At 43.0% G+C, this 22141-nt stretch overlaps 2 protein-coding genes, 1 pseudogene and 2 gene segments (V, D, J or C); 3 read left to right on the top strand and 2 right to left on the bottom strand.

Moving 5' to 3' along the window:
* The first annotated feature begins 1951 nt into the window (after positions 1 to 1951).
* On the top strand, positions 1952 to 2555 carry LOC121619991 (annotated as a pseudogene).
* Positions 2556 to 6422: 3867 nt separating this feature from the next.
* LOC121619989 lies at positions 6423 to 6896 on the bottom strand. The segment is given in 2 exon segments: positions 6423 to 6754; positions 6845 to 6896. Coding segments are annotated over 2 exon segments (384 nt in total).
* Positions 6897 to 7076: 180 nt separating this feature from the next.
* On the top strand, positions 7077 to 8539 carry LOC121619986. The segment is given in 3 exon segments: positions 7077 to 7092; positions 7260 to 7337; positions 8085 to 8539. Coding segments are annotated over 3 exon segments (429 nt in total).
* A 1650-nt stretch (positions 8540 to 10189) lies between these two features.
* Positions 10190 to 11815, bottom strand: LOC121619589 (pro-opiomelanocortin-like). The gene is made up of 2 exons (XM_041955402.1): positions 11689 to 11815; positions 10190 to 10717 (listed from the first exon to the last, which is right to left on the bottom strand). The coding sequence occupies exons 1-2, from the start codon at positions 11806 to 11808 to the stop codon at positions 10190 to 10192; spliced, it is 648 nt and encodes a 215-aa protein (XP_041811336.1). The 5' UTR covers positions 11809 to 11815.
* A 4098-nt stretch (positions 11816 to 15913) lies between these two features.
* Positions 15914 to 22101, top strand: LOC121619813 (angiopoietin-related protein 7-like). 3 transcript variants are annotated; one of them, XM_041955717.1, is made up of 6 exons: positions 15914 to 17347; positions 18200 to 18434; positions 19281 to 19385; positions 20670 to 20886; positions 21241 to 21436; positions 21578 to 22101. In XM_041955717.1, exons 1-6 carry the CDS (start codon positions 16715 to 16717, stop codon positions 21722 to 21724), a joined length of 1533 nt encoding a protein of 510 aa, XP_041811651.1. In that variant the 5' UTR covers positions 15914 to 16714; the 3' UTR covers positions 21725 to 22101. The 3 variants fall into 3 exon arrangements, with proteins under 3 accessions (XP_041811651.1, XP_041811650.1, XP_041811649.1); XM_041955716.1 differs by having other exon boundaries at positions 19251 to 19385; XM_041955715.1 differs by having other exon boundaries at positions 18200 to 18455; positions 19251 to 19385.
* Positions 22102 to 22141: the final 40 nt, after the last annotated feature.

The following is a 22141-nucleotide window of genomic DNA, read 5'->3' as shown; positions in this document are numbered from 1 at the left end:
TCGATCTTACATGACATTAATTTTCTACCCCTGTTTTTATTTTCATCCTGGCTTTTTCATGTGAAGCACTTGGTGCATGTGACTTCTTTGCTGTAAAACACTGTTTAAAAGATGCTTTACAAAATGAATGAAGTAGTTCATCATCTTTTGAATCAATAAAAACATGTTATTGTGTGTTATTAATCACAAAGATATGATCATCTCTTGATAAATAAAACTGATCTTTTTGCATGTGTTTGTGTGTGTGTGTGTGTGTGTGTGTTTTCAGTGAAGTGTATCATCTCTGTTGTAGCTTCCAGCTGCAGATGTCAGTTCAGTTTCTGTTCGGTCTGACTGAAGGAGGTTTTTGTACGATGATTTTTCACGGTGTATACACATACTGACCGAAGTAATACTGCGCACCCTCACAGTGGTAAACTCCGGCATCTTCAGCCTGGACTCCACTGATGGTCAGACTGAAGTCAGTCCTCGATCCACTGGCTATAAAGCGACCTGGAAGCCCTGAAGCTCGAGTGGTGCCGCTGTGAATGATCATTTTCGGAGCCTCTCCATCTCTCTGTTGGTACCAGGTTAAACGGAGATTATCCCAAACAAAAACACTGTAACTGGTTTTACATGTGATGGTGACGGAGTCTCCCGCAGCAGACCTCACTGCTCCAGACTGAGTCACTGTGAACTGACCGCTGGACTCTGAGGATACAGACACACAAACATAAAGCGGCGTCACGGTTTTTTGGGCTTCATTTCAGACAGACGGACGTTCATAGAGGAGAGGACTCTGATCCTCTGGACTTTACCTGTGAAGCAGCAGCAGAGGAGAGTCCAGGTGAGGACCCAGATCAGAGTCATGTTTTTGATGAGGAGGATTTCTGTGGCTTCTGTTGTCATGAAGGACAGCTGTCAGTCATCCAGTGTTCAACCCTCAGGACTATAAACTCTCCCAGAGCACTGGAGCATGGTGCTGCTGATGCAAAGTGGCTCTCTATGGAAATGCTCTGACTCACTCCTACAGGGACTTGGATTACTGTGATGATGCTGCTGATCAGTGGATCAATCACTCTATCAGAGTATTGATTAGAAATGTGCTAATCTTCATCTGTACGTGGCCAAATTTCAGTGGGAAAAAATTCTCCCAGTGTCGTCAGTTGTGTAAATTCTCTGAAATGTTGCCTTCATCAATGTTGCTCTGACATTTCAACAAAGTCACTTTCTTTAAGTTTATCATGAGTCAAAGTGTCGTTTTTAAGGCTGACGTTCTAACGTTCTGAAGCATTCTGATAGTTCCACTCTTAACCTCATCACTGTCACAGTCAGAGATCTGTGTCTGTCTGCAGTCAGAGGTTTTTGTACTGTGGCTCAGTGAGTTTGCATCACTGTGGTACACGTTTGGTGGAGGAACCAGACTGGATGTTAACTGTAAGTACATTTAACTTCTTTAAAAAACAAATCTAGATATTTTGTTTGTTTGTTTTATTTTATAGCTGTAGATATTTCTGCCATATTTAAACTGATCATTGGAATTAAACATAATTCTAGTTCTTCTTGAATGCATGAAATTATGTTCTCAGACTAAACTGTCCTTCAGTTAAACATCACGTTTCAACTGGAGTTTAAATTTCAACCGTTTCAGACAAAAAATAATTTTTAGTTTCAGCAGCAGCACACCTGGCCAGCTGTCTTTTATACGTCTGAAAGATTTAAATGTTTCATGCATTTTAGGTCACACAGGAATAACTTCGAACGCTGTACCAGATCAGCAGTTAAAAGTGTTGATTTTAAAGAACAAATCAAAGTCACACCCTCGAGTTGTTAAAGATGCTGTAAAACAACGTAAACCTGAGCTTCTTTCATGTTCAAAACTCTAAATTTGTAGTTTTTGTTTGAACACTAACAGAAGAACACGATGCCGTTTTGAACTTTTTGTCTTGACCGTTTTCATGGTTCGGCAGTGATGCCTGTCTGTTGCTATGGTTACTGGGCTCAGGGAGGGAAGCGAAACACTGAAGACCAACAGAACAAGAAGCCTCCTCCGCTGCAACCAGGTGGATCGACTTTTGTTTACCTCACATAAACTTTATTAATCTCACTTTCTGCAGTGGGTCGAATCGTCCCCACCCTGACGGTGCTGCCCCCCTCCAGTGAGGAGCTGCAGCAGGGGACAAGGGCTCCCCCTCAGACTGGACTCTGTCCTGGAAGGTGGACGACAGCAGCAGAAGCAGCAGCAGCAGCAGCTGGGAGGAGAGCAGGAGCCCCGGGGTGCTGCAGAGGGACGGCCACTACACCTGGAGCAGCACCCTGAGGCTCCCTGCAGACACGTGGGGGAAGGTGGGCTCTGTGACCTGTGAGGCCACCCAGGGCTCCCAGACTCCACTGTTAAAGACACTGAGGAGAAACCAGTGTTCCCAGTCCTGACCTGCCTCACTGGGACTCGGTGACTGGTTTTACTCTGCTACTGCTCACAGTCTGCACTCTGTAACACTCTCTCTCTTTCTTACTCTCTTGTACGCTTGTTTTAATGTTAATCGTTTCAAGATTTCAAAATAATAAAAAATTCACTAAACCAGCAGTTGCCATGAGATTTTATTTCTGCATCATGTCTCAGCTTTGCCGTTAAAGAACATGAGATCAGGAGTCACAGTAAGAGAAAAACTGATTGCTCGATTATTTTTAATCCTCTTACAATTGATCAAATATCCTTCAACACTCTTCACTTTTAACTGCTGTTATCAATCAAGTCTAATTTTGATGATTCATATGTAAGAAGGGCTCGACCGGTTCCTGGGAATGATCCGAAAACTTGAGATTTTCCTCAAAATTGATAATGGTGCATGTGAGAGCTTGTGTATGTTCATCTCTGTTTGTGTGTGTGTGTGTGTGTGTGTGTGTGTGCGTGTGTGTGTGCGTGTGTGTGTGCGTGTGTGTGTGTGTGTGTGTGCGTGTGTGTGTGTGTGTGTGTGATGGATGCCTGAGCAGCGTCTCTCTACAGTTAGAAGTTTTTGTACGGCAGCTCAGTACGTTAGCATCACTGTTGGACTGATTTCTACACAAATTGAATTGAACATTGTAAATTAAGCTTTAAATGACGTTTTTGGATGTTTGTTTTTATTTTATTTTCCACCTTTATTCATGGAGGCGAACTCAGAGCATCTTAAGTGAGCGTCTGATTGTTGTCAGTTTATTTTGTGGACCTGTTTTTGTTTCCATTTAACGTGAAAGTGAAGGTAAAGTCAAGCTTTTGGATGATTTTGATATTTTACTTCCAGTGCAGTCTGATATATTTCAGGTGTGATGATTCTCTCGGTGCTGATGTGCATGAGAGGTTTCTTAAAGGGAAGTGAAACAATGTGTGAGTGAGTGACTGGTGGAGCAGAAAAAACACCTGACAGAAACTCTTTAAAGGATGAAAATCAACCCTCACACAGGAAACAGGTCCAAGTGTTTGACAGCTGTGTGGTCCCTGTCCTCTAAGCTGACTGCAGTCTCCTAGGTGATGTACGTCCCACCCTGACGGTGCTGCTCCCCTCCAGCTCAACAGGGGCTTCCCCTCAGACTGGATTCTGTCCTGGTGGGTGGAGCAGCAGCAGCTGGGAGGCGAGCTGGGGTGCTGCAGAAGGCTGGAGCACCACCCTGAGGCTCCCTGCAGACCAGGGGGGCAAGGTGGGCTCTGTGACCTGTGAGGCCACCCAGGGCTCCCAGACTCCACTGTCAAAGACACTGAGGAGAGACCAGTGTTCCCAGTCCTGACCTTCACTGTGAGGGAGCAACTTACATGTAAATGTAGAGTATTACTTGAGTTCACGAGCTGCTCTTTGTTCACGACCTGGTTTATCAGAGGGGTTTTCTCCTTCTGGGTGTTGCACGTTCGCTGATAGAAAAAGCTCTGCTCATGGCTCAGTCTGACGGTGACCCCTAGTGGACAAAAACTGCATGAACTAAAGAGACTATTCAGCTTGTGTTCGTTCTCTAAGTTAAATTCATCACCTTTAGACCACTGAAACACTCAGAAAATGCATTTTTATTTCCACAGGACACGTGATTATGTGAGACGACCATGCAAAGTTAAAAAAAGACCAAACTTACTTCATATAACTGTACTTATAAAGTCTGTGAACCAGTCAGGATTAAACAAGAGCTGCGTGTGGATCAAGTAATAGCAGGCTGTCATGTGAACGTTAACTACTACTGTCTATTTATAATGACATTTTTACAAAGATGACACATTACTGGCTAGTGATAAAGACAATAAGAATCCAATGGGGAGTTTTTCATGACAAATATTTATTGGACATAACTGGGAGGAGGCACAGGGAAAAATACAAAACTATACAAATAAATGCTGAGTTGGATATAATAATTGAGAAAATACATGATAAATTAGTGAATCTGCAGCGTTCAAATCGTTACCTTCCAACTGCACATGGACATGCAACCATCTTCATCTTTAATGGTGTCACTGAATGTCATTTAAAAAAACACTGTAACATGCACTGCTGCATGCATGAGAGTCTGAAATCCTGACTTTCTACTGGGCTCCAGTGCAGCTACCACTCCTAACTCTGCCTCCATGTACATTGTAGCTGTGTGGTTTACAAGGTAAACAGGTGAACTAGACAGGTGCATAGACATTTTTCATTAATCAAAACCATGGAACAGCAATATATACTGACAAAAAGCAATGGTATATGGCAGATGGTTCCTATTAGCAGCACTGGACCAAATTTGTTTGAAGGGGTCTGCTTAGATCCACAAACAGAAGTGAAGACAGGCTCTCTTTGTGCAACCTGAAGGCTGGCTGTGAGATTTATTGCACAAAATCCTGTCTCACACTCAGCAGACGCGGGGATTTGAGCGGGACTTGCTATGCTTCGTCTTTCCAGTGTGATGCCCTGTGTGCTGCTCTGCAGTTTCCGGACTCTAGGGGGCTCCACAGGCTCCCTGGCCAGCTCCCCGAGCGCTTTAACCAGGCTGTGTGTTTCTTTTTCACCATAAAAGTCAAGGTCTCCTACTCACCTGCCTAAAAGCACTTTTCAAGAGAAATGAGCTTCTGGACTTAGTTTAACTGCAGTAAGAGCTTGATTAGACTGGAAACCACCAGTCCATTAAAGTGAGCCTTGTTTTCCCCATTTTTATGTGTGTTCCTGTTTCCATTGATTCTGACACAGTTTTGATTTAACATGTTTTGAGCCATGTGACCCTGAGATTTCTGCCTCCATTCCAGTGCAATGCAGGTGAACGAAATTCCATGTGTGGCACTCAAAGCAAAGATAAAGCTTTTCAATTATTTGTGTCCAACTCAGTGGAGGTGAATGGACGATCCACCGAACACAGCCGACACACAACTGAGGAAATAGTCCCTGTGAAAAACGCAGCGTTGGGCAAACAGGTGCAGTGAGCTAAGCTAGCAGTTGTTTCTACTTCTACAGCTAGCCTACCAAAGAAAAACAAAAGAAAAAGCAAGAAAAAAACATGTGGTCCACATGACAACAAAAGGCAGGTGTGGAGAGTTTGTGTATGTTCATCTCTGTTTGTGTGTGTGTGTGCATGTGTGTGTGTGTACACCTGTGCTTGCATGACTATGCTCAGTTTAGATATTTGCACTTTATCAACAACTGTTGGGTCCAAATTCAAGAATTCAGCTCAAACCGGAGTAGTCAAAGAATAAAACTCTCGACTCTGTCAGGATCACTTCCTCACCGTCCTCGTCCTCTGTCATATTTCCATCAGACAAACTCAAGGATTGGCATGTGGGGTCACCTCCAATTAGCTGCAGCGACCAAAACCATCTTTTCCCACAGGCTGTAAACATGTTTATTTCTATGGGGGTCTATGAGGATTGACTGGCTTTTCGAGCCAGCCTCCAGTGGCCATTCAAGGAACTGCAGTTTTTTGGCACTTCATTTTCAAACTCTGGAGGTTGATAAAAACATTTGGTTCATCCTCTCATTTGCGGATAAAATTGTGTTTGTTAGTGGTGACAAATCCTAACGTGGTATGTCCTGATGGAGAGAGGCTGTGAAGGTCGACTTCTTTTATTCTAATATTTTTAATTAACCATAAACTTAAAATAAATAAATAAATCTGGATGAATATAGGTCCAATAATTATTACTATTTGCTTATTTTATTTTTATTTGACAAGAGTGTGTGCGTGTTTGTGTGTTTGTGTGTGTGTGTGTGTGTGTGTGTAACTGAAGATAAAAGTTGCATTGGCAACAGGGAAACAACAGATGATTTTAGGTCAGTGGTTGAAACTTGGGTTAGTGTTAGAAAATTAGGGTTTAGATGACTCTCCAAGTGTATGTTTGTGTGTGTGTGTGTGTGTGTGTGTGTGTGTGTGTGTGTGTGTGTGTGCAGTCTCTGCTCTAGCTTCCAGCTGCAGCCTCTGTTTAGTCTGACTGAAGGAGGTTTTTGTACGATGCTTTTTCACTGTGTGTACATATTTCGGCTGCCGCTGTCATGAGCACTCTGACAGTAGTAAACTCCGGCATCTTCAGCCTGGACTCCACTGATGGTCAGAGTGAAGTCAGATTTTGATCCACTGCCAGTGAAACGACCTGGAGTCCCTGTTATTGGCCTGATAGCATCAAAAAGTAGCAGCTTTGGAGATTCTCCATCTCTCTGTTGGTACCAGGCTAAATACTGGTAGCCTCCATAAGTATAAACATCCTGGCTGATTTTACAGCTGATGGTGACGGAGCCTCCCAGAGCAGAGCTCATGGCTGCAGGTTTAGTCACCGCGACCTGGCCTCTGGACTCTGAGGATACAGACACACAAACATAAAGCGGCGTCATTTCAGACAGACGGACGTTCATAGAGGAGAGGACTCTGATCCTCTGGACTTTACCTGTGAAGCAGCAGCAGAGGAGAGTCCAGGTGAGGACCCAGATCAGAGTCATGTTTTTGATGAGGAGGATTTCTGTGGCTTCTGTTGTCATGAAGGACAGCTGTCAGTCATCCAGTGTTCAACCCTCAGGACTATAAACTCTCCCAGAGCACTGGAGCATGGTGCTGCTGATGCAAAGTGGCTCTCTATGGAAATGCTCTGACTCACTCCTTCAGGGCCTTGGATTACTGTGATGATGCTGTTTATCAGTGGATCAATCACTCTATCAGAGTATTGATTAGAAATGTGCTAATCTTCATCTGTAAGTGGCCAAATTTCAGTGGTAAACATTTTTGCATTGTCGTCAGTTGTGGTGAAGGTGTCATTTGAGAAAGACCTGAGCTTGTGTGTCACAGTCTGAGATCTGGGTCTGCAGGGGTTTTTGTACTGTGGCTCAGTGAGTTTGCATCACTGTGGTACGCGTTCAGTGGAGGAACCAGACTGGAAGTTAACTGTAAGTAAGAACCCTAACTTTATATTCAATCTGTTTCTCTTCTACTTCGTAGCTGCAGACATCACTGCTATATTTTAGTCGATCACTGAAATAAAATAGAATTTCAGTGCTTCTTGAATGCGTGACGTTAAATCCTCAGATTAAAATATTCTTCAGTTAAATGTTGTGTTTTCCAGCTGAAAAGATTCCTTGAAAGCTTTTAATTTTTATGCCCAAGTGTGCTTGACCAACCTTGTTTTCTCGGTTTTACTTCTCAAAAAAAACATTTTTTTTCACATTGTCACACAAGAATAGCTTCAGTCATCACTGTTGTGAGTACCGTGAGTACCTAAATCAGCAGTTGACAAAATTATTTTATTGAACAAATCAAACTCACACCATCTTTTTTATTTTAGACATGAAATCTTAAAGATACTGTGAAAAAAATTTTAAAGTTGAGGAAATATATTTTTTTAACTTTCAGAACTCAAAATTTGTAGTTTGCTGTTCAACCATGAATGCAACAGACGAACCAGATGCCATTTTTAACTTTTTATGTTTAGCACTGAAACCTGACTGTTGTCAAGGTTCATCAGTGATGCCTGTCTGTTGCTATGGTTACTGGGCTCAGAGAGGGAAGTGAAACACTGAAGACCAGTTTCATGCAATCTAAGAAACACCAACAGAACAAGAAGCCTCCTCCGCTGCAACCAGGTGGATGGAGTTTTGTTTACCTCACATAAACTTTATTAATCTCACTTTCTGCAGTGGGTCGAATCGTCCCCACCCTGACGGTGCTGCCCCCCTCCATTGAGGAGCTGCAGCAGGGGAAGGCCACGTTCATCTGTCTGGCCAACAAGGGCTCCCCCTCAGACTGGTCTCTGTCCTGGAAGGTGGGCGGCAGCAGAAGCAGCAGCAGCAGCTGGGAGGAGAGCAGGAGCCCCGGGGTGCTGCAGAGGGACAGCCACTACAGCTGGAGCAGCACCCTGAGGCTCCCTGCAGACACGTGGAGGAAGGTGGGCTCTGTGACCTGTGAGGCCACCCAGGGCTCCCAGACTCCACTGTCAAAGACTCTGAAGAGAGACCAGTGTTCCCAGTCCTGACCTGGCTCACTGGGACTCAGTGACTGGTTTCACTCTGCTGCACTGTCTCTCTCTCTCTTTGTCTTCAGATCACTTTTTGATGGCTTGCAGTAACGCTGATATCCTCTGTGTGTTGAAACAATAAAGAACATGATAGTAAAACAACATTTGTGTCCATTTTTGATGATCTTCTGAATTTTCAATTCATTCAACTCTTTGATTTATGAGCAAATATCTGGAAAACTAATGACATTCATCACTTGCACTTTGTGTTTCATGCTAATTGTCAAACGTTAGCATGTTGGCACTAAACTAAATGCAGAACATGATAAACAGCATGCCTGCTACACATCAGCATGTTAGCATTGTCATTGTGATCTGTCACGGGACTGCAGATCAAAATTTACTGTCTGTTTTAATATTGCACACCATCCGTTATGAACAACATCTTAGCATGCTAATGTTAGCGTTAAAATCAAAGCATTGCCATGGCTAAATGTAGCCTCACAGAGGCACGAGCTGCAGGGTCGTAGTCTTAATATCAAGTTCAGTCAAGTGAATTTCCAGTTTCCTCCTGTTTAAAATTATAAAGCTTTATATATTACCAGTCTGTATGTTAGGAATTCATTTCTGATACTATAATCATGTAATTAGCAAGGAAAACTATAAACAAGTGGCTCAAATGTCCTCCAACTATTTGTAGACATATGAGATATTAATCAAACTCTTCAAAGTTTATGTGTTTTCTAGATAGATAGATAGATAGATAGATAGATAGATAGATAGATAGATAGATAGACAGTGAAAACCATGTCTCATGTTTTATGTTTGTAAAATCATATAAAATTATTAACATAAATTAATGTATAAAACAGTCGTTTCTCATTGTCTCCCTCAGTTTGTCTTTCTGTGTGTCTCTTTTCTGATGCCTGTGGGTGGGGGTACAGACGGGCAGGAGAACAAAGCTTTCTACTGGTCTTTTAAGTGTCTGTTAAAGGTATGTTAAGGTGGTGGGTGTGCAGCCCCCAGCCAATAACAGCGCACAGACTTTGAGCTACCGACAAATCCTGCAAAGTATGACTTCAATCCGTCCAAAGAGAATTGTCTGATTGTCTGTCGGCTGAAACAGCCAATCGAGACTGTGTTCGATCATTTATTCAAAAACCTGAAACAATTCTGACAAATAACATTTCACGGTGCTGCAAAAGCTCAAGTTGTGGGTGAAGAGATGCAACAAACTGTGTGATTTTTGACACAGGAGATGTTTGGTTAAATCCTTTATCCTCCCAACAGTAAACGTATAATCATGAAAACAATCATTCCAAACCTTAAACAAGTGGTTTTAGTTTCCTGAAGCTAATCAAACCTTAACGATAGCAGCGGCAAGAAAACAAGACCGTCTCCAGGAAATTATCCATCAGTCAATCCATCAATCAACTGACGGAAAAACAGTTTTGATAAAAGTCGATTTCTGAGCAAAACAAACAAACCAAAATGGACATTTTTCACTTAGACTGACATTTTATTGACTAAACAATTATTTGAGATCAAAATCAGTCAATTAATTAATAATAATGAAAAATGACATAATTCAGCCAGTGATTGTGTTTCTCATCAGCATGTAAATTAGTAATTATTAATTCGTAATTAATGTCATTTTCGAGGAGACCTCAGATCAGAAAACGCTCATGCGGGTCGTTCTGGATTGCAGTGACGTATTGTTTCCTTATTGGCCAATCAATCAGCTTCTCGTCCATCTGTCTCCTTCTCCTTTCTCCTTCCTCTGTGCTCTCACTTCTGCTCCCGTCCATCTTTGTTGACGATGTTTCTGAGGAGCGTGAGCAGCGGCCTCCGGCTGCGCTCGTCCCTGCTCTTCACGAAGCCGCTGTGGCGTTTCCTGTCCGGCGGGCCGCTCCAGCGGAAGTGCTTCATCTTGTACGTGCCGTCTTTCTTTTCGTAGACGTCAGCCGGGGGCTGCTCCTGCTCCTCCTCTGCCACCTCCGGCACCTTCCCCTCGTCCTCTGTCGCTTTCATCTTGCTGGCAAGCTCTCGTCTCCTCATCTCCCTGGGGAAAACCTCGGCCGAGTCCTCCTCCACGCCGTTGGAGGTGACCGGGCGGCGCTTTCGCCCAATAGGCTTCCCCCAGCGGAAATGCTCCATGGAGTAGGAGCTCTTGGCCTGAGGAGAGGAGGAGGAGGAAGGTAGAGAGGAGGGAGCAAGAGACCTGGCGCCTGATTGAGGAAGAGGTCGCAGGTGGGCATCGCTCAGGAAGGCAGGTGTCTCAGCGGGAAGGTCGGAGCAACAGAGCTGGATACACTCCTGCAGGAGAGGACAGAGACGGATGTTTAGATGGAGTGGAGTGGAGAGGCTTGTAGCTAATTAATCAACTCTATGAAAGCCTCTTTCAGCTGCTATAATCAATATTATAGCGATAGCTAATAGGATGTCAGCCTTTTCTGCCCTCTAGTGGTCAAAGTGCAATCTTAAACAGGGGTGTGGCATGTGATTGTGATAGCTCGGCTCGTTTCCTTTTGTTTCAGGGAGTTTGCTAAAAATATCAATACCGCTCTCATATCTCAGTAGTTGTCTTAGTTTACTAAATGACTCGTCAGTAACGACTGAAGCTCTGGTGGTCGACGAAAGCAGGGAACGCATTCAGCCTTTGGTTGAGATCCTGGATGGAGAGGCAGGTCGGACTGTGGTTCACTTGTGAGGAAACTGGATCGGCGAGACTGATTGGTTGAAGTTAGCCGCTGACACACAGTCAATATAAAACCATGTTTAATTAAATCTATATGACAATGACTGGCAGTGACTGGACTTAGACTCTTTACATATCGCACACAATATGGTTTTATCTGTAGACCGTCAACACCAACTGAGCAAGACTGGAACAGACCAGGTCCAGTGTGTGTGCCTTTAAAAGCCGGAGTTTTTTAGCAACCAGCGTGATAGCCAGAGATGCTGTTTCCAAAGTCGACATTTTTATTTTCTGTCTGTATTAAATAAATGAGACGATAACATGAGCTGCACAGGTGTTGATACTGTGGGTATCTTTTAGTCTTTATGCTAAGCTAGGCTAACAGCATCCTGACTCTTATAGTGGGCTCACCCCAATCTCATCCGTAGTTTTCTTTTATTCTTCACATCAGAGTTATATCATGTATTGTGGTTATTTCTGCATGTTCAACTGGGGACAGAAGTCATGTTGCCCACTGGGAAAAAGCTGTTTTGGTAAATAATGAATAAGTGTGTGTGTGTGTGTGTGTGTGTGTGTGTGTGTGTGTTACCAGCATGTTGTTCTCAGCGGTGACCTCCTGACAGCTGGGATGCTCCAAGCACTGACAGACAGCTTCGGTGGTCACGCCCACCACCACCACGGCAACCGCCAATAACCACACAGGACGCATTCCCCTGATGGCCAATCAGAGACAGCGACACATGCATGACGGCATTTTTATCAGTGCAATATACATATTAGTCAGAGTAATTTCAATTCAATTCATTTATTTTTAATTTGTATTTCCAAAGCCCATTTATGGTTTTTATTGGACATAAATTATCCGTATTATTATGCAAATAAACCCATACAATAAATAATACCACTTATAATAAAAAGAAATATGATGTATTTTCATAGATTAAAATAATGAAAATGAAAATTCATAATCTACCAGAGTAAGAAGAAACTGTCTGCTATTCTTCTGTTTTATTTTGTAGCTGCAAAATACATTTATTATTATTATTATTATTATTATTTAATTATTACTATAAAATTATTTCAACACAATTATTATTGCTTTACAAATACGAGCACAATACATAAAGTCTGTAGATCTGATATTTCATTATGTACACTATTACTGTCTTGTTTATTTTGTTCCTGGTTTGATATTTATACGAATGTGTTTTTTGAATAATTTGATGGGCATAATAATGTACTTACTATTAATTATTAATTTACAACATATCAAAAAGAGACACAATGTAGACAACAGCATGCATATATAAAAATAGTAATTATACTGGTAATTATAGCAGTATTAGCCTGAATAATATGTATTTATTTGATGTTATAGATATATTTTATTTAAAAAGATCCAGAATGAAGAACATAAGGTTCAAGGCACAAATTAAAAAAAGTGATAACATAAAAACAGATAATGAAGAAACTCACCGTGCTGTCCTGTCTGTCTCTTTCTGTTGTTTTCTGGTCGTTCGGCTGTTGGACAGAGATTTCTCTTGTTCCCTTTCGTCCCTTCAGCCAATCAGACGATTTTATATGTTGTCGACCAAGGACACACACACGCACTAAGACACACACACACTCGCTCAGATGACGTCATTGCTTTAAATCTCCCATCATTCCCTCATTCATGCTTGTAAGCACACACTCCACCACCACCACCATCATCATCATCATCATCATCATCTCTCCAATGGAAACCTCCGAACTCGAGAAGCTGACCTTTCTGTGAGTGTCAGCTGCCACACAAACGGCTCCATGAGGCTGTAATGAGAAAACGGAACAAGGGGTGCAGAGGGTGTCGGCTGGTCCACCACCGTGGTCCAGACTGAAATATCTCAACATCACTTGACTGCAGTGAAATCCATGGTCCCCAGAGGATGAACCCTACAGAGCGCCACCATGACGTTGATATTTGTGGTGATTCATGATAAATTCTCATAACTTGTTTTTATCATCATCATCAGGTCAAAACATCTAATACGTTGGTTTATGACCAAATATCTGCAAGACTAATGACATTTAAAAAAAATAATCTTTTTATTTATTTCACTTATTTTATTTATTTAATTGTTGATTTTATTCTTCTGTGTTAAGCGCCTTGTGCTCCTTTTTGGATGATTAAAAAGGCACTTTAGAAATAAAGTTTGATTGATTGATTGATTGATTCCCATCAGACTCAGCTAAACATGCAATCATTCACATGAGTCTGACGGTGCTGCTGCCAGGTAGACTCTTAACTTTTACTGTGTATTAGTTTTATTCAATCGGTCTCGCCTTATCTTGGGCCTTTGAAATATGTTTATGTTGTCAAACAAACATTGAGCAACCCACAGAGGAACCACGTCATCCTTCAGCTTGTCTTCAGGGACAAACATGTAATCACACACAGCAGAAAGAAACACTCCATGTTAATCTTCCTTCTCCACCTCGCTGCTTGTGTCGCTGAGTGTTAAATGTCAGTCGATATATTAAGCAGATTAACGCCGAACCAACATGTTGTCATGGAGGGAGAACGGGATTCAAACCTGTGGGTGAGAGTCTACAGTTACACTCACTCGCACCTGCTGCACAGCATCTTTCCACTGTCTGAGCCCTCAGTGTGACTAATGATGGATCTGAAGGGGATTGACTTGTTTAACGGACCACCAGGGAAAAAGGTGAACGAGGATGAACTTAATTTTTAAAGCTCGGTGTCCATCCAGGAGCCTCGCTTTAGTACTCTCAGACTACTGGGACCCTCACTCTGAGACCCTTCATCCACCAGGAGCCTCTCTTTAAGACTCTGAGACATCAGAGTCCAAAAAGGTTTTTGGTCTCAGGACTCCTGACAAAGATGGTGTTGAAAGAAATTAAAGATGATCAAATCGATGCTTTGGACGTATGTGTTCGCTCATAGCATTAGAGACAGAATGTAGTTTATTTAAAGACAACTGAGGCCGAAGTTCTTTCTTTGACTTGTTCAGTTTTTACAGTTTTTGTAACGGGACAAAGGGAGGCAGGCGGGTAAATATAAACCCATTAAATTCAGTCTTTCTGTGCTCTTGTCCTCACTGAACAAAAACAATGAATTACACTGAATTATACATGTTAAGTTTGCTCACGTTTAACTACCTGAAATAAATATTTTAATGACTCACACTGAGATTCCTTTATTGCCACAATCAGGAATGCTAATGAGTGCTAAAATGCTAACAGGTTTACATTTACCAGGCATAATTATGTTAGTTTAGCAAGTTAGCATATGTGGCACCTGTAAGGATAATATTATTTTGTAAGTCATTCTTGAGTCTAGTGTTTCAATATTATGTTTATTTCTAATTATCAATTAAGCTTTGTGCACCACACTCACCACTAGGTGGCAGAGTGGGCAGTTTTGGGGTGCAGTACTACATGACAATCCATGAGTTCAATTGTGTCGGAGCCCAAAGAGAGAGCATGTGTGCGGAGATGAATGGGGGGTGTAACACATGCAGTCATTTACTAATTAGCACTAAACACAAAGTGCAGCTGAGGCTGATGAGAACGTTGATAGTTTAGCAGGCGTTTTTTCACCTGATGATGGCGGCAGCTGAAAAGTTCATCCTTAGGGAAACGGGAATGTCTGTGCCAAATTTCACATCGCTTCATCCAACAGTCGTTCAGATGTTTCACAAACACACAAAAGTGAACCTGAAGATTCACAGTATGTTTTCAGTGTATTTTCAGTGCTGAACTAATTTGTGCATTAGTTGCATTACAGTTACTGCTTCAATACAGGAGCTTTTTATAAAGTCTTAATAAAAGTTTCTGAGCAGAGCTGTGGCAGATAGATCACTGGAACCCCTGTTAGCTGCACGTCACAGCCACCGACAGCTGTCAGTCAAACGTCAAACCACAGTGAAATGTGCCAAAGTCCACCTGAAGCTGATCTGAGGCCTCAGCTGGATCTTCCACAGGACCAGTGTGTGACCATGAGTTGCAGATGTGTGTCCAGATACAGATCAGTGTATCTGACCATTTCCTCCAGTGACACCTATTTGTGTTATTATTTCTCATTCTGTCTCTTTCATTTGCTGTGTTATACCAATTACTGTAACTCGTGGTCATATTACTCTAATCCCTTTATATGTAATCTATTACCTTCCAGGCGAATAGCTGTCAATCCCTTTAGAGGATTATCAGGATAAGATGTCATACCCGGTGCTGAACACACACACACACGCACACACACACACTCTCACACACACACACACACACCCTCCTGGCTGTTCTGATGCTTTTCCATTGAGGTGAATTCAGCGCTGTGATGCTGCACAGGTCGACAGGTAGGTCATATTCATACTCTGTAAGCTTCAGTATGGATATAAAATTTCTGTTAACCAAATGATCATTTTAGCTGATTTGCTTCAGTGAAAGCGTTTTTCATTCCTGCTGAGCATTTCTCTAAATTCATCATGGGGTTTTAGTTTGATTGGTTTCCACTGATTACAGTTAATTTCAAGAAAATCTGCTTCAAAGGGAAATGCTTGCTGCAGGAAGTCACTGACAGCTGACATGTGTTCACCTTTAGTTTTCTTGTGGCATGTTCATGATGTTTTAATGCAGCTGAAAGCAGGTTGCTGTTCATCTGCTGACACTCAAAGCTCGCATGTCAGAGCGTCCTTGAATGCACCAACAGGAAGTGTTTTCATGGACCTCATTGTCTGATTCTGAGTTTCTGTTTGACACAAACTATTTTAATTTCGCCACTTTTTAAAAATTAGTTTAAAGGTTAAGGTTAAGGTTATTTTTTTTCTGCTGCTGTTTGTTCATGTTGTTCAACATTTCTTGGACAAATGTCCTTCTAATGAACTCAGCCATGTCTTTTTTTTAACTTGAAAAGGATCCCACTATTGATCAGAAAGAATTAGACAGCTTGAAAGGATCCAGCACATTTGTGGGATTCTTTGGGCACATACATGGATAAAAGTTTTTGGAAACTTAATGTGAACTTTGTTTCAGCTCTTTAACTGTTTGTTTCCAGCCTCAGCAGGAGACTCATCCAGCAGGTCAGAACCGTTCCTTTGACCTGGCTGGGATCTCATCAGGATCTGGACCAGTATCCTCATCTAAAACTACTCTTTTCACCTCAGTGAGGTTTCTTTTTTCACTTCAAGGTTTTTTGGTTTTGAATCATCAGAATGATGCAAAATTGCTTCTCTCACCAACTACAGCGCTGTCTTCTGGGCTGAACATGAACTCTCTTCCACTACAGTCCAGGGAATGTTGAAGCACTGGACCAGGTTAAGCACCTTCATGGAAACCTGGCAGGGATGGTAGAGTCTGAAGGGTTCCAACCAGTTTGTGTTCAAGTCAGGATTAATGAACAAAAATGTAATGAAATTCATCTGGACGTTGTTTTAGTTCTTCTGAATCTTAGCCTGAACTCAAGCCTAACTTGGACCTCTGGAAGTCTGGGCCTCATTTTGCTGCTATGACTTCTGACTCCAAAGTCGATGCGGTAAATGAAACAGCTTCTACCAATGACTTCACTCGAAGTTGCGATGGATAAAGGTCAACAATAACCAGGAAGGGCAGGAAGTTGCTGAATGTTCAGGATGAAGTGGCGATCCATTCTACTGACTTTTGTCTTCCTGATTGGCTCATGTGGTGACTCTGCGGCCTCTGATGAACACCCAGACGTTGGACACGATGAGGATGTACATCCCAACACCCTCACAGAAACAAACGCAGATGTGCTGGACATGGATATCCTAACAAGCAGGAATGTACCAGACACAAGCGTTGAAACAAACTTAGACATACGGGACATCACGGACAACTATGAGGACGCTGACTGGCATCCTCCTTCCTCCCTCCTGGAAACACACCTGCCACCGGACGCCCCGCCGGTGATACGCAGCGGCGACACTGGTGTTAACAACAGCATCAACAAAACCTTCAACCGGACCATTGGTGGTTCATCGGCACAATGTGGTGAGTACAGCAGCCAGCTGACATCTAGCGGCCAGTGCCGGCTGATGGCAACGCTGCCTCCAGTGCCGGTGGGAACGTCCCCGAAACGCTGCCCGGATATGTTCCGCTGTACAGACGACATCTCAAATTGGCTCCACGAGAACCAGAACAGGAAGGAGCAGCTGGAGGAGCTGAGGGAGACCATGTCAGAGCTGCAGGAGGAGCTGAGGAACCACCAGCATCGAGTCAAGACCCTGGAGATGCAGGTATGCAGCTGAAACTTTTCTAAAGGAATATTGAACATTTTTGGAATTACGCTTCCTTTGTGTTAATGGCTAAAACTGAATGGAACATTATAGCGCCACCACCTGGCAAACTGTTTGTAGCTTCATTTATGTACAGGATTTGATATTCAAAAAATATGCTCACCGACATTGACAGTAGCAGTGATAATGTTGCTCGTTCTTACATGCAGGTCTTTATTAAAATAAAGCAAAAGATTATTGAGGCAGGTAAAACACAATGTCCTCCTTTCTCTGTTTATCTCTGCCTGTCTTCATCTCTCTGTTGGTCTTTATCTCTCTGTCTTTACACCCACTAAGTCCTCCTTAACCCAGAAGGCTAACAGGATTAGCTGCAGGCCTTTTGGCTGGGGCGCTGCATCCTGGGTCTGACTGACCCAGACAACATTTTTCTGGGCTGCAGTGTCCCCGGGCTGCCCCTGCTCAAAATCAAAGACTGCAATCTCACTCTTTGACATGGCGCCTTTGTTTGCTGCTTAGAGTTATTACGAGACTTAACAGAGCTGTAGACCATGTCTGTGGAGATTCTCATTCATCCAGGTCATGGTACTTCTGAGGTTTTTCAAAAGGGCAGCTGGACTTGTTTGTAGTTCTAGGAGACGTTTCGCCTCTCATCCAAAAGGCTTCTTCAGTTCACGTGTAGACCATGTTTTCCCTTCGAGTTTTAAGTGGCTGAGCTACTTTTAAATTACATGTTTGATGTATTAGTACTGAAAGATTAGCATAGCACACGTTGTAGATACCCGATTTTCTTAAGATCATCTCAACTTCACAATTTCTTTACTGCTTTATTTCTACATTTACCTTTCCACCTAGGCTGAAGACAGTGTTGGTATAAACTCAACCTTTGAGCACCGGCTTCGTTCTCTAGAGTTGCGTCAGACCAAGACCGACATGCTGCTTCATGTGCACGGTGCATTGCTGCATGAACTGCAGGTGCAACTCAGCAACCTGTCAGCCGCCGTGCAGCGTCTGAGCCGCAACATGGGCTGCACCATCAACGTCATCAGAACTGCGCCGCTGCTTGGCATTCAAGACACACTGCCACCAGGTATACATGAAACAAACAGTGGTGAGTTGCATGCTAACCTTACTACCACAGGCCAACACAGGCTAAAAACACAAAGGTTAACATAGACTTACATAGCACAGGCTAGCACATTAAGGCTAGCAACACACAGGCTAACACAGGCTAATTCATCCAGGGAGCAACACACAGGCTAATACAGGCTAGCAGCACAGGCTAACAACACACAGGCTAACTCATTAAGGCTAACAACTCACAGGCTAACATTGCACAGGTTAACACAGGCTAACGCACTCACACAGGCTAGCATATTAGAGCTCACAACACACGTGTTAATAATGCACAGGCTAACATAGATAGGCTAACACACACACAGGCTGACACTTTAAAGCTAACACACACAGGCTAATAACGCACAGGCTAGCTCAGGCTAAAATGCATAGGCTAACACACATACAGGCTAACACATTAACGCTAACACATACAGGCTAATAACGCAAAAGCTAAAACAGGCCACACAGAAACAAAGGGATTGATCTTTATCAAACTATGACTCACATCCACTCAGATTTAGTAGCTCTATTTATTTATCTATCTTGCTCTTGACAGTTACTTACGAAGATTCACGGACCATCATGCACTGCAGTTGACCCACGCAGTGTCTGGCAAAAAGGCTAATTGGTTTTTGCTAATGATGCAGTTCACAACAGCAGCACAAACTCAACAACAGCTGGTAGTCTCACGAGGTTTAGTGGACTGTTTGATCGCTTCATGATGCTATGTGAAGCCCTGTCTCCCTCGCTCTGTCTCTGTCTCTGTCTCTCTGTCTGTCTGTCTCAGATGGACAGTACCTGTCTTTTTGTCCATCAGACTGTGCATCCCTCTATCACAATGGTGTTCGTCGTTCTGGAGTTTACAACATTGTCCTGTCGCCGGGCGCCACGCTGCCTGTCTACTGTGACATGGAGACCGAGGGTGAGACACACTGTACACTGTAAGCACACATCAAACATGTCATACAGTATATATGCGGCACACAGTGGTTTAAAGGGGGTCGCCAGTTTGATTCCCCCCACCGGACTGAGAAACCTTGGTGCGGTGGAGTATCTCCTCCCCCCTCCATCAGCTGGCTGATGTGCCCTTGAGCAAGGCACTTAACCCCATGCAGCCCACTGCTCCTGTGTGTTCACTGCATGTTGCATGTGCATGTGTGTGTTTACAGTGATGGGTGAAATGCAGAGAATAATTTCTATTCTCTAAGGCTAACACACACAGGGATCAGTAAAGTGAATAAAATAAAAAAATAAAAAAATAATAATGAAAAAATAAGGTATGGACACAAAGGACACAGTGAGTCTGTATCTTCACTGTACTCTATGTGTATAAATACATGCACAAGATGATAAGTGTAATTAGACGATACTCATGGTTGGGCCAAAAAGGAGTTGCTGAGCATTTCTGTGGAGAACTATGACCCCTCTGCGTCCCCCCTTCAGCTCTGTGTAGCATCTTTCAGCTCATTGGTTTGGTTTGACAGCCTGCGACGTCAGTGTTTTGGTTCAGTCTCTCTGCTCTCATCAGTGTTGTTTTTGACCACAGCAGGCAGCTGTTTTCAGTGTAAAAGCTCTAGAAACCCACCGTTCACTCCCTGCAAACAGAGACACAGCTGGTGAACGTGAAGTATTTAGCAGCTATATAAAGAGCCGGGTATTTTCCCCCAGGAGTTGGTAGGGACCAAAAACAGAGCTAAAAGAGTGAAACCTACACAACCACCACTCTGCACCACTGCTGAATGTGTAAAAAAGCTACTTTTTCTTAACACAGTTTCCACATCACATTGGACTAGCTGATTTTAACAACAGTAGAATATCAGTAGATTCTTTCATTGACATGAAATTTGTATTAGTTGATTCTACTGACTTTGAATTAGTACATAATTAGGGAATACTACCGACATTAGACCTCTTATAATTGATTATTTTATTTTATACCATGATCAAAACTATAAAAAAAATCAGACAATTTGTATTTTCATGCGTTTTGCAGTCAGAATCAGAAGTTTTTCATTCCATGGTACCACCTGAGGGTATGACTAATACCTGGAACACTCCACGTCATTAGGTTCTGATGCAATTGCAACGTTGTTCACTACTCCAGTAAATAGGTATTGAATGGTAAATGAACCTTACATACAACTTTGCACCAGGAGATATTTCTTTCCTGTTCAGCTCATAGAATGTGTACATGTGCGTGTCCCAGGTGGGGGCTGGACGGTGTTTCAGCGGCGGCGCGACGGCTCTGTGAGTTTTAACCGCGGCTGGTCGGAGTACCGTGGTGGCTTTGGCGAGCCCCGAGGAGAACACTGGCTGGGAAACCAACAGCTCCACCTGCTGTCCAACCATGGCCACTACAGCCTCCGCATCGACCTGCAGGACTGGAGCCACGCCCACAGACACGCCCTGTATCACACCTTCAGGTAGACAGACAGGTAGAAAGAGATCATTAAAGCTGTGTATACTGAAACTGAAGGGCTGACTGACTGACTGACCTTGTTGTAATTACAATTCAGATGTTGACGTGTGCAAAAAAAGTCTAAAACTAGTATTTATAATATATTCAATATGACATGACTGTGGCTTGAATATCTTTCAGCTTGATATATGTAACCATCAAGTCAGCCAGAGATAGAACGTATAAGACTGGAAAGCTTGACAGACATAGCAACAGTAGCTAAGTTGTGCAGGTAGTGAAGGATCACTTAGCATCATATCCATTATCATGTTAATACATTACAGTTAGTTAATGGCTTCTTCGCCTCCTCCTCCTGCAGGATAGAGAATGAGGAGAACCAGTATCGCCTCCATGTGTCGGGTTTCAGCGGAACGGTGGAGGATTCGTTTGGTTGGTACCACGACCGGCAGGGCTTCAGCACACCAGACACCGGCAACATCTGTGCCGAGATCAGCCACGCAGGCTGGTGGTTCCACCAGTGTTTCTATGCCAACCTCAACGGCGTCTACTACAAGGTAGGACGGTCTACAAGAATACAGCATGAGACACAGCTGCACTGTGCACAAGAACAACAACTGACATTAACTTCATGTTGAAACATGACTGTTGATATGTTGAATAGACATGTTAATGTTGCAGTTGTGTTTTTGCACCAGGGGGGGCGCTACTCTTTGAAAGCTCAGAACTTGCTCGGGCCAGACGGCATCGTCTGGTTCTCCTGGAAGGATTCAGATTTCTACTCTCTGAAGGCGGTCACCATGATGATACGGCCACGCAACTTCAGGCCAGGCCTGTCGCCATAGTGATGGAGTGTTTGAGCAACAAGTATATCAGTCTGAAGCCCTGCTAGCAGCTTCCAGTGCCTGCTAAAGCTACCAGAAATGCTCACTAGTAAGGGCTGTGTGGCTGCAGGTTTTCTTTCCAGCCAAGGAGGAGCAGACCAGGCTGGAACCAATTAATCAGCTGATCTCAGTCTTCAGCTCATAACTAAGTGATCCCTTGATGCTGATTGGTTGGCCTGGTGTGTTGGAAGGAAAACCTGCAGCCCTTTATGGAATTGGTTTGACATGCCTGCACTAGAGGATAAAATATGTATTAGTCCGCTGCTGAAAGTAGTCCCCAACAAACATGCTATTTTGTCCTGTGTGAGTAAACTGTACATTTGCTGAAGCTTTTTTAAATAAATTACTGAGCCTTTTTTAAAAATAAAATATATTTGT

The sequence above is a fragment of the Chelmon rostratus genome, chromosome 16, assembly GCF_017976325.1.
Source record: "Chelmon rostratus isolate fCheRos1 chromosome 16, fCheRos1.pri, whole genome shotgun sequence".
In the NCBI taxonomy this organism is placed as follows: Eukaryota; Metazoa; Chordata; class Actinopteri; order Chaetodontiformes; family Chaetodontidae; genus Chelmon; species Chelmon rostratus.
Note: the sequence above shows the minus strand (reverse complement) of the source record. Positions and strands in the feature narration are given on the sequence as shown.

Excerpts from the sequence above, each read along its gene's own strand:
- LOC121619589 (XM_041955402.1), bottom strand. The coding sequence starts at position 11,808 with ATGCGTCCTGTGTGGTTATTGGCGGTTGCCGTGGTGGTGGTGGGCGTG. Across the intron at positions 10,718-11,688 it reads CCGCTGAGAACAACATGCTG|GAGTGTATCCAGCTCTGTTG; the intron begins GTAACACACACA and ends CCTCTCCTGCAG.
- LOC121619813 (XM_041955715.1), top strand. The coding sequence starts at position 16,715 with ATGTTCAGGATGAAGTGGCGATCCATTCTACTGACTTTTGTCTTCCTG. Across the intron at positions 17,348-18,199 it reads TCAAGACCCTGGAGATGCAG|GCTGAAGACAGTGTTGGTAT; the intron begins GTATGCAGCTGA and ends CTTTCCACCTAG. Across the intron at positions 21,437-21,577 it reads TCAACGGCGTCTACTACAAG|GGGGGGCGCTACTCTTTGAA; the intron begins GTAGGACGGTCT and ends TTTTTGCACCAG.